At 65.1% G+C, this 10,849-nt stretch overlaps 1 protein-coding gene across 1 annotated transcript; it reads left to right on the top strand.

Annotated features, from left to right (window-relative positions):
* The first annotated feature begins 363 nt into the window (after positions 1-363).
* On the top strand, positions 364-10,432 carry CHLNCDRAFT_59145 (hypothetical protein). The gene is made up of 38 exons (XM_005843697.1): positions 364-451; positions 545-705; positions 814-883; positions 1,000-1,080; positions 1,240-1,305; positions 1,448-1,473; positions 1,601-1,702; positions 1,934-1,974; positions 2,197-2,329; positions 2,543-2,607; positions 2,756-2,832; positions 3,029-3,133; positions 3,352-3,455; positions 3,734-3,821; positions 3,980-4,067; positions 4,518-4,885; positions 5,005-5,250; positions 5,404-5,499; positions 5,662-5,727; positions 5,950-6,055; positions 6,164-6,188; positions 6,345-6,440; positions 6,643-6,677; positions 6,808-6,855; positions 7,055-7,161; positions 7,309-7,400; positions 7,702-7,782; positions 7,908-7,976; positions 8,153-8,215; positions 8,388-8,489; positions 8,610-8,624; positions 8,732-8,831; positions 8,937-8,999; positions 9,083-9,165; positions 9,392-9,556; positions 9,687-9,827; positions 9,952-10,021; positions 10,177-10,432. The coding sequence occupies exons 17-38, from the start codon at positions 5,103-5,105 to the stop codon at positions 10,242-10,244; spliced, it is 1,839 nt and encodes a 612-aa protein (XP_005843759.1). The 5' UTR covers positions 364-451; positions 545-705; positions 814-883; positions 1,000-1,080; positions 1,240-1,305; positions 1,448-1,473; positions 1,601-1,702; positions 1,934-1,974; positions 2,197-2,329; positions 2,543-2,607; positions 2,756-2,832; positions 3,029-3,133; positions 3,352-3,455; positions 3,734-3,821; positions 3,980-4,067; positions 4,518-4,885; positions 5,005-5,102; the 3' UTR covers positions 10,245-10,432.
* Positions 10,433-10,849: the final 417 nt, after the last annotated feature.

The following is a 10,849-nucleotide window of genomic DNA, read 5'->3' on the forward strand; positions in this document are numbered from 1 at the left end:
CGAATTCGTGGATAGTTTCTCATTCTTTGCATATGCTTTTTCAGAACAAACTTTTTTTTCCTGGCTTTTTTCATGTTTTGGTTGGAGGGATTCGGATTGAGAGGATTTTCAGAGCATTTGTGTAAACTTAGTGCGACGGGCAGGGACGGCCTGGCGGTTCAAGGGGCGGAGCGGCGGGCTCTTGCGAAGGGGAGTGGCAATTGCAAGGGTGGCCTAGCGGCAAGCTCACAGGTTGCCCAGGACCTCTGTAAGTTGGTTGTGGAAATGCAGTGGGCCCATAATCCATCGTAACCCTCTCCAACAGGCGAGGACAAGCCATGCAAGGCGCCATGGCGGCGTGGACGGTGGCGCCAGCGGGGCACCATGCCCCTTCGGCCAAGCCATGCGGGCTTTCGTGCGGTTTGTGCGAGTGCAAACGCCGTTGACTGTGTTAGGAACGAGCGAAACGCAGGTGTGGCGGCCTTCTTATCTCCTGGCTCTGGCGCAGGTTGTCGCTGCCAGGACCTCAGACGCGCATTGCGCTGCTCCTTGGCCTCCCATGCAGATCCGACAATGCAGGCCACCATGCAGACCTTCAGCCAGACGATGGCGGCCAGGCCATGCTGCCGCCCCTTCTCGGCCGCCGCCGCCGGCAGCCGCCGCCCCATGGGGGTGGTCGCGGGCCTGGCCACCGAGAAGGAGAACCCTTTCGCGGAGGAGCTGAAGGTGACGACTGATTAATGATTGCCTGGCAAGAGAATTCAGGAGCTGCATCGCCACCTGCTCTGCCACTCACGCGAAACCGTGCCTCACGCCATCCCTTCCCGCCTGCAGGCAACCGCCAAGTACATCTCGCAGCGCGGCCGCGGCATCCTCGCCAGCGACGAGTCCAATGCCACCACTGGTGGGTGGCTGGGGCCTTGAGATGTAGGATGTAGGCAGGGGCGTGGCCTTGTGCTGCCCACCTGCCTCGCTGCGGGCGCTAAACGCGGCACGGCGGGCTCCGCCGCTGTGCTGCAGGCAAGCGGCTGGAGAGCGTGGAAGTGGAGAACACAGAGGAGAACCGGCGCGACTGGCGCCAGCTGCTGTACACCGCCCCCGGTGAGCCTGGCTACACTCCAGCTGGCCAGAGGCTGAGGCGGGGCAGCTAGTCCGCCGGCTTGCCTCCGCCTGCCACCGGTCGCCGCCGCTTCGCCTGGCTGCCTGCACGTCCTCCATGCCTCCCGCGTAGCCGCCCTCCCTGGCGCCTGCTGCCTGCAGGGCTTGGCCAGTACATCTCTGGTGCCATCATGTTTGAGGAGACTCTCTACCAGAAGGGGCGGGATGGTGAGGCTCAGGATGGGCACAGATGGGATGGATGCTTGCGGGGCAGCAGGGTGGTGGGCGGCTGGGGTGGGGTGCTCCGCCATGGCCTGGGGCTTGGCTGCCACGCTGCTGAGCTGGAAGCGCTACCTGCTGACGCCTGCAGGCACCCAGTTTGTGGACGTGCTCAAGGTGCGCCGTGCGGCAGTCATCGGCCATTGGGGCCGGGGCTGCTCAGCCGCCGCCCACACCTTGCAGGCATGGCCCCTCACACGCCCCTTCTGCCCCACCCCGCCTCTCCTCTCCCTCCTCTGTGCAGGCCCAGGGCATCCTGCCCGGCATCAAGGTTGACACCGGCCTGCAGGTGCTGCCCGGCACCGACGGCGAGACGTCCACACAAGGGCTGGACAACCTGGGCGCCGTGAGTGACCGCCCTTGACGCAAAGTGCATGCCGTGGGTGCCGCTTGCCGCCGCTCAACCGCCAGGCCATGCAAGTGGGTACTGGCTGGCTGGGAAATACTGCCAGGCAGCGCGCCGCAGGGAGGAGGCCGCAGTGGGCGGCTGGGGCAGGTCGCTGGCGTGGTGTTGGGGGGTCGCCGCTCTGGCAGCGCACCGAGCACTGCACCGTTCCGTTCCACTCGTGTGTTGCAGCGCTGCGAGGCGTATTACAAGCAGGGAGCCCGCTTCGCCAAGTGAGTGAGCCAGCGATCAGGCCGGCAGGCGGCAGTTGGGCAGCCGGCAGCCGGCAGTAGCATGTGCCGCGGGATGCATGGATGTGACGCCGGCGGCTGACACGAGAGGACGCCCGCTGGCCTGCTGGCTCCGCCAACCTGCCTGTGCCCTGCTGCCGTGAGTCTCCCACCTGCTGCCTACCTCGCTCCCTGCCTCCCTATCTGGCTGCCAACCCCGCGCAGGTGGCGCGCTGTGCTGAAGATTTCAGAGGGCGAGGGCCCCTCCAGCCAGGCCATCCTGGAGAACGCGCACGGCCTGGCCCGCTACGCCCAGATCGCCCAGCACAACGGGCTGGTGCCCATTGTGGAGCCTGAGGTGGGGCAGGGGCTGGGTCAGGGGGCGGCAGGGGAGGCGGGGAGGTAGGGGAGAGGAGCGGGGCGGGTAAAGGGGAGGCGAAGACGGGATGTAGACCGGGGCTGGGACAGGGGCAGCAGTGGTGCCTGTGTGAGCTGGCAGCAGCCGGCAGTCGCCTCTCTCGGCGGGAGAGCGGCGCTCAGCTGGTGTGTGTGCGCGCTTCGATGTGCGCAGGTGACGCTGGGCCCCGGTGCTTACAGCGTTGAGGAGACGGCCTACTGGAGTGAGCGGGTGTACAGGTGTGTGGGTGGCGGGTGGGCAGCTGAGGCGCCGCGCCAGGTGTGGGTGGGGCGCACCTCAGGGACGCCCCAGCGCGGCCTTGGCTGGCCCTGTCCCTTCGCCCACCCACCCACCCCGGCGCCTTGCTTCCGCCTCTCCTATGTGCAGCCACGTGATGCGGCTGCTGAATGAGTATGACGTGATGCTGGAGGGAATCCTGCTGAAGCCCAACATGTGCCTGCCCGGTGAGGCCGCGGCTGGCGACAGCACGGGCAGAGCGCCGGTTTTTATCCACGCAGCGCGGCGCTGCGTGTTGGCGCCCCTGTGTGCTGCCTTTCTGGCCCTGTGTGCTGTGTTTCCTTACACCCCCATTTCACCACTCCTCCACCCTCGCTGACATCTCCTCGTCGCCTCGTCCCCCATGCGTGTGTTCCGCTGCAGGCCTTGACGCGCCCCCCGCTTCCCCCGCCGAGGTCGCCAAGTACACGACGCGCACCATGCTGCGCACCATCCCCGCCGCCGTCCCCGGCATCCATTTCCTGTCTGGTGAGGCACAGCCAGCTGAGGCATGAGATGCTGCAGCGATGCTGGCTGTGGGCGGATGAGGGTGAGGCAGCCGGCTGCCTCCCTGGCTGTGGCCAGCTGGCGGCCCTGCTGCTGGTACCCCCCCAGCTGGACCTCGCAGGTGGATGGCCCTCCACCGCTACCTCACGTGCCTCCCTGTCTTGCCTCTGGCCCCGCCCCGCTCCGTCTCTATCCCGCAGGCGGCATGAGCGAGGAGGAAAGCACGCTGAACCTGCAGGCGCTGCAGGAGGCCTGCCCCAACGCGCCCTGGAGCCTCACCTTCAGCTACGGCCGCGCGCTGCAGGTGCGGGGGCATGCGGGAGGCGCGGCATGGCGCACCGCTTTGGCCGGCGATTGTGGGGCCGGGTGTGGTGTGGCCCATGGCAAGGAACGGCATGCATGGCATGGCGTGGCGTGCATCGGCATGCTGGCTGGCTGCCTGCTCGCCGCCTGCTCGTGCCACGCATCGCGGCGACCTGCAGCGCCCTGCGTTCCACCCGTGCCTCCACCTCGCTTTCCTGCCCTGGCCCCCGCCGCCTGACCCTGCCGCGCCCTGCGCTGCACGCCTCCCCAATGGCGCAGTCCGCCACGCTCAAGGCGTGGGCCGGCAAGGAGGAGAACTGGGACAAGGCGCAGGCGATCCTGACGGCGCTTGCCAAGGCCAACTCGGGTGGGTGTGCAGGGGGCGGGGGGCGGGTTTGGCATGTGGCAACGGCCAGAGGCACCAGAGCTTCCTGGAGGCGCCCGGCTTCCCTAAGCATCACCCCATCAATATGATGTGTGCCACGCGACCCCTGCCCGGCTGGTTGCCTCGTTTCCTGCCTGCAGAGGCGCAGCTGGGCAAGTTCAAGGGCCCGCACCCCGTCCCGGGCGGCGGCCGCATTCTGCAGGCGCTGCGCTTTGGTGGCGCTGGCAAGTGAGCGCCCGATGGAGTCCACGCGAGGCGAGGCAAGTCTTTCGTTACTGGGCCGGTTTGCGGCCCAGGCAGAGGTTTCTTCATTTCATGTTGGCTGGTCTTCGTGTTCATCTCGTCATCCTGATGGGGCAAGCCCCGTGACGGCTTGGCGACTTTGCTTGTTACAATTTGCTGCAGTTAAAAGTGTGTGCCAGGACCCATCACAGTGGCAGTGGCCACTATAGACGTCTGTGCAGCAACATGCAGCAGTGTTTCTGGCCCTCGTGGCAGCTTTGGCGATGGGCGGGCGATGAGGACCGCTGTCGCGTCCAAATTTCGCCAATCAGCTGGCGATGGCACATTGAGGATTGGCGAAATGCGGGGGAACCACCCTTGCGCCTGGCACAGCGCAGCGGCCACATGCTGCTCCTGTTGCTTTGTCGGCACTTGCCTCCCTTTTGGCGATTGGAGGCGAAGCCCCCAGAAAGCTGGCGCTTGTTTAACACTATGGAATGAAGTTCCTGAGGAGAATTGGCCATTGCTCCTCAAAATAATGGCGACGCCAGCCAGGGGGGCTGGCAACGCGCTGGCGATGACGCCCCGCCGCCTGCCCTCATTTAGCCAGCTCTGGCTGGCGATGGGCCAGCCAGAGCCGTTTTTTTGCGATGGGCCAGCCAGAGCCGTTTTTGGGCCCGAATTCGCCAGCATTTGGCGAATTCGCTGCAGCTCGAGGCAGGGTGCCACCGCCAGGTGGCGGCCGGCCAACAGGGCTTTTGGAATCATGGAATCTATTGTCGCGGGCTTTTTAGAGCGTTTGTTATTCCTGCAACTCCCTGGAGGTGCGCTGACTGCGGGTTTCGCCGCTCTGCGCCCAGAGGCTCCCGTGTACTAGTGCCCGGAGGCTCCGAGTATCGTAGAAACTCCCTGCAAGCTGCTTGCATCGGAGCAAGTCCAGCAGGTCGTTATTGAAGCTTGCAGGACGCCAGCAAGCGTTTGAGCAAAACCTCGCCCGTTCAGGTCGCGGACCTCCTCTTGAGCACCGCAGGCCAGGGAAGCATGCCAGCCACTCCAGAGGAGCATGCTGGGACGGATGCCGCGCCCAACGGAACGAGCGCCACCGCCCCTGCCGCCGCCAACGAGGCCGCCGCCATAGATGAGGACGCCCTGGAGCGGAAGGTGTCCCAGTTCAATTCCGTCCACTCAGGTAACACATCCCCTGCCATGCCTAAAACCACGAGCATGCAGAACCAGCAGCAGCAGGGCGGCGACGGCAGCTGACACGTGGGAAATCGCACGGGCCGGTCCGTCACCTCCGGTGTCCCTTTCTCCTTGTCGCTCGCCCGCATTATCGCCGCAGGGCTGGAGGTGGACCATGCCGGCGACGAGAGCCTGGAGAAGGTGTCATCCAAGAAGCTCGCAAAGGATGCATTTGATGTGGAGAACCTGGGCGATGGTGCGGGGCTGCGTGATTGTCTTGTGCACGTGCGGTGGCGGTGTGCGAGCGCGGGTGGGGACATTGTAAATGTGATCGGGGGGAAATCATCAGCCGCGGGCATCGCCTTCCCACGTGATCCCTCCTCATGCCTCGCCGTGGCGCTGCCTTGGCCTGATGCAGAGCTGCGCGCGCTGAGCGAGCGGCACAGCGTTGAGGAGGTTAGGGTGCTGTCCCGCCTCATGTCGGGTAAGTGGCTGGTGCAGGGCCAGCGGCAGCTGCTTGCCCCTCGACCAGGAGGAGCAGCGCTTGGTGGCTCATCAATGCGAGGCGGCACGCGCAGGATGCACTGCTCTGCACTGCACTAGCTCCAGCGCAGCCATGCCAGCATGTGAGCCAGGCGGTTTGCTTTCCTAAACGATGCCCCGCCTGAGGGTTCCTGGGCCTGCCACCCCTGCTCCCCTTCTGCAGCCGACCACAACCTCGCGCCGCCCAAGCCCCCCGCGACATGCAACCCACTGCTGCTGGCCTGGCGGTGGTGGGTCGCCTTCCTGCTGCCGGGCATGGGCATGTTCAGGCAAGTTGAGGTGCATGCTGGGGCATGCACTGTTCACCATGTGGGCTGTCAGGATGCACACCCAGGACTCGATGCGTACTTGCTTGCACTGCCACTTCCTGCCTGCAGCGAAGCCTACTTCATTTTCGCGATCGTAAGTGGTGCTGCGGCTGGCCACTGCTGCTGCCCGCCGCTGGCGGCGCCATGCATGTCCTGGGCACTCAGCTTGCAGCGCGGGCCGCAACCACTGCTGCTTGTGCTGCTGCGGCTGCTGATGAGGCCGCCGGCTGCCGCTGCACACCGTCCGCAGGGCAACATTGAGCCGCTGCTGGCCATCCAGTATCCCAACTGCTTTGGCGACGAGGAGCCTCCCGATTGCAACCAGACCACAGAGAACAACATTCAGGTGTTGGGGCAGTGACAAAGGGGACAGAAACGCAGTCGCTCTGGGCGGGAAGGGGTCAGCAGCGCATGCTCTTGGCTGCCGAGGCCCCATCGGGTTGTGATCAGAGCAGAGGCCAGCAATTTGCTCTGTGCAGCCTTCCCTTTCCTCGCTCGAGCGTCGCCCCTCATCCCCCGCCCACCTGCTCTCCCCGCCTGTTTCACAGAATATCGAGATCAGCGCCATCATCGTGGGCATGCTGTGAGTGGTGCTAACGGCGGTACAGCCAGCGACACGGCAGGACAGCCTGCACCGCGCTTGGAAAGGCAGCCTTAGGCCGCAACACACTCAAGGGGTCCCCCCTGCCCTTTGCCTGCCTCCCCCATTGCAGGACGTTTGGGTTCATTGCCGACGTCATCGGCCGCAAGTGGGGCAGCAGGTGCGGCACACGAGGCAGCCGCCCGGGAGTGGCTCCCAGAGCCCCAGCTGCGCCGGCGTGCCGCCCTCACTGGCGCCTGCGTCTGCTGCATCTTCGGTTGGCGCTGCCGCTGCTGTTGCCGCCGCCGCTGCTGCTGCTGCTGGGCGACAGCGCAGCTTCACCGCGCCTGCTGCCTGCCTGCCTGCCTGCCTGGGCGCAGGTTCACAATGGCCATCATGTTTGTGGGGGCCTGCCTGCTGACTGGCGCCTACGGGCCCAATGCCCAGGTCTTCCTCTCCGTCTTCTGCTTCTCCCTCTTCTTCTACGGTGCGCTGCGCCGCTGCCGGCCCGCTGCCGCCATCGCCAACATGCAGACCTGTGCAGAGTTCAGCTGCACTCTGCCCCAGTGACTCCAGCGCAGCGCTGACCCGCGTGCCTAACTCGCTTTCGATCGCTCTGCGGCACCGCCTGCAGCCTGTGGTGTGGGTGGCGAGTACCCACTTTCCTCCAGCTCGGCGGCAGAGCGGGCTGAGGCAGATCCGGAGCTGCGGCACCGCCGCGGCGAGGTCGTCGTGTTGACCTTCTCGCAGCAAGGATGGGGGTGAGTGGGGGGCTGGAGCGCCCATCTGGTGCCCCTGCCAGTGACACAGCGATGGACCACCACCTCCCCCTCTGTTTCTTCCTCACTCTCTCATGCCCCTCCTCCCCATGGTGCACTTGGATGAGAGCAGCAACTTTGTCAACACACTGGTAGGGGTGCAAGCACACCTGATTTCAGCAGATCAGGCAGCATGCAATGCGTCGTGCACCCTAGGTGGCGGCTGCCACCGCCTGTTTCTAATGCTCTTCTTTTCTTCTTCTTTGCAGGTCATCCTGCTGCTGCTGGCCATGCTGGGGGCAACAGAAACAGTGAGCGCCCACGACGCTGAGCTGACGTGGCGGCTGCAGGTAACCACGAGGGCGAGCCAACAGTGGCATCAGCGCTAGAGTCGTGGCTCCTGCAGGCCGCTCTGTGCTGGCGAATGCCTGCCATCAAGCCTCTTTCTTTGGTATCCACCGTGTCATGCCTGCAGTTTGGCGTGGGCGCCGTCATCTGCTTCGTCGTAACCGCGTACCGCTGGCTGTACCTCGAGGAGTCTGAGGTACAGCCCTTATTGCCTCCAGCTTCCACTGCAGCCGCCCGCCCACGGCCACCGCCCTGTCTGTGCACACATCCCCATTTTCCGGGCTGCAAGCCGGCACAAGGCTGGAGCAGGAGCATGCACCTCTGGGCTAATTAGACAGACCTGCCGGATGCTGGCCCTCTGTCCTTGCGCAGGTGTGGAAGGCGGAGCACGAGAGCGTGCAGAAGGAGCTGGTTGAGGAGCAAGACGAGGCAGCGGTGAGCGCGGCAGCTCAGGATGGGCGCTAGCCACGCAAGCATGCACCGTGTGCCGGCTGCTTTCTTGCTCGCATCATCTGAACATTCACCAGGCAGAGAGGCAAAGCCCCACGCCCCGCCACGCCTGCAACGCCCACCACCTCACAAGAAGGTCTTATGGCTCATGCTGCAGCTGGCAGGCAAGCGGTCGTGGCGGGAACACCTGGTTATCTTCAAGTTCTACTGGCCCCGCCTCTTCATCACATGCATGGGCTGGGTGGCTGACGACTTTGCGGTGAGTTTGAAGGGCCAATAGCAGCAGGCGATTGAACGCCCAGCCCGGCCGCTTGGGCCGCATTTCGCCTGCTGTATTTGCACTCTCCGACCGACTCACACCAGCCCCCTTGCCCTGCAGTTTTACGGGAACAAGGCAGGCGGCCGCCGGCCTCATTCTGGCCATGCTCTGTCCTGCTTGCGCTCGCCCGCGACCCGTGCACACACCTCCTTCCCTGCTTGCCTCGCATGCTGGAAGTGCAGCTGTTCCAGTCCCAGTTCATCGCAGTCATCTCTCCCGGCGCCTCGCGCTTCGTATCCATGCAGTGGACTCTGCTCAATTCAGGCGTATCCCTGTGTGGTTGTGAGTACTGGCTGGCTGCAATCACTGCCACCGCTGCCATCCAAGCACCCGACAGGCCTCCGGCCTCTGCATCCCTTGCTTCCGACGACGCCGTTTCTTCTGCAGACTATGCTGCCGCCTACACGATTGATAAGAAGTGGATGGGGCGCAAGCGGCTGCAGGCTATGGGTGCGTTCAGGGTGGGGGCCACGCCCATGCGCCATGCTGTTGTGAGTGTCATACTCAAGATGCTCGCTGCTGCAATGTTTCAGGGTTCCTGATGATGTTTTTTCTGTTCATTGCCTGCGGCATCTTCTACAACCAACTCCTCGACAACGCCATCCAGGTGTTTCAGGTGAGCAAAGTGTCTAATGGATAAAGCAAGCAGACCGCCAGCCAGGCACTGTTACGCTTGCCGCTGTGGTTGTTCCAGCGGCCAGCCAAGCTGGGAAGGAGCTGCTTGCCGTGGCAGGAGGAGACGAGCGACCGAGCCACAAATCTGCCCATGCCGTGCGTTCAGTCCTCCCCAATCGCCCCAAACCGAACCCCTCGACCAACGGTGCCCCCTCCCCTCCTTGCAGACCCTCTACTTCCTGTCTTCCTTCTTCAACCAGTTTGGCCCCAACTGCACCTCCTTCCTTGTGGCGGGCGAGGTGTACCCCACAGACGTGCGCGCTTTCTTCCACGGCATCTCGGCCTCCGCCGGCAAGCTGGGCGCCATCCTGGCCGCCTCGGTCTTCTCTAACGTGAGCTGCACGGGGTATCAAGGTGGCTGGGCACTGCTAGGCGGCCTCCCCCTCGCCACGTGCGTGCCGCCCCGGCACCTGCGCTCGAGCGCCCACAGACCGCACTTGTGTGAAACTTGATGCGCTGCAGGTCTCCACCGTGGCCACCTTCTACGCCTCAGCGGGCGCCGGCATCGTCGGCGCCGTCATCACCTGGGTCTTCCTGCCAGACACCACCGGCCTGGAGCTGGCTGAGATTGACCGGCTGCACCGCTACATGCTGGCGGGGCAGGTGAGGGTGTCGGCGTGGCAGGCGGGCAGCATGGATGCCTCGGCTGGCTGTCCACGCGCCTCTGGGTTGCCGTGGCTGGGGTCCGCGCGAGCACGCCAGCCCACCTTCTTGCCCTGCTCTGCAGATTCAAAACTACCACGGCCCCGCCACCAACCCCAAGCACCTGTCTCTGTACGAGCGCTGGCGCGGTTACGGTGAGGCCTGGTGGTATCGTGGGCGGGCCAGCAGCATGTGGGGCGTGTCAGCTGCTGCTGTAGCGAGGGCATGGCAAGAGGCGCAGAGAGCGGCATTCTGCCGCCCGCGCTGCCAACCCATGCTGCTGTTCTGCTGGCCCCTGCCTCGGCTGCAGGCGAGTACTACAATCCCAGGGAGGACGCTCTGCAGCACAGGCTGCAGGAGCTGGCCAAGAACCACTGAGAGCATGATCGAACCGGCAACGGGCGTTGCCGATGGATGACGCCCGCCTGGCGCCGCCACCCTGGCTCCACCCAGGCCGCGCTCTGGGAATGTTGCAATACATGCTGCGCCTCCCTCACGCTCATTTTCCAGCAACATTCGATATTTTCTCTATTTATGATTGGGTGTGCTTGTAGCCCGGGGTGCGGCGCGGCTGGGGCGGCAGGCCCAGCGCCACGGCGCGCGCCTGCCGTGCCTCGCGCAGCATGCAGGCGCGGAGGGCGGCGCCGCGCTCGCCCTCCTCCTCCCCCTCCTCCAGTGCGTCCCGCTCGTACAGCCCTCCGTAGCAGGCAGGGGACATGCACCTGTGGGAGCGGACGGGGAGAAGGCGGGGGCCGGTGCTGGCAGTCCTAGGAGGGCAGCCCTGGGTTAGGCGCAGCTCAGCCAGCCTCCCCCAGCTTTGCGCTCTGCCACCCGACTCGGGCAGAGCCCTCACGCCGCCACTCACCGCCGGACGCAGTTCTCCCAGGCCGCCACGCCGCCGTCCGCGCTCCCATCGTCCACGCTGGCGCAGCCGCCTCCCAGCCCCTCGCACCGCCAGCGCAGCTGCTCCCAGTCCTGCTGCA

Source organism: Chlorella variabilis, assembly GCF_000147415.1.
Source record: "Chlorella variabilis unplaced genomic scaffold CHLNCscaffold_27, whole genome shotgun sequence".
Classification (NCBI taxonomy): Eukaryota; Viridiplantae; Chlorophyta; class Trebouxiophyceae; order Chlorellales; family Chlorellaceae; genus Chlorella; species Chlorella variabilis.

Bases quoted from the DNA above. Each gene is read 5' to 3' on its own strand.
- CHLNCDRAFT_59145 (XM_005843697.1), top strand. From the start codon at position 5,103: ATGCCAGCCACTCCAGAGGAGCATGCTGGGACGGATGCCGCGCCCAAC. The intron at 6,441-6,642 runs GTGTTGGGGCAG...CCTGTTTCACAG, and splicing joins CCACAGAGAACAACATTCAG to AATATCGAGATCAGCGCCAT. The intron at 6,856-7,054 runs GTGCGGCACACG...GCCTGGGCGCAG, and splicing joins GGCCGCAAGTGGGGCAGCAG to GTTCACAATGGCCATCATGT.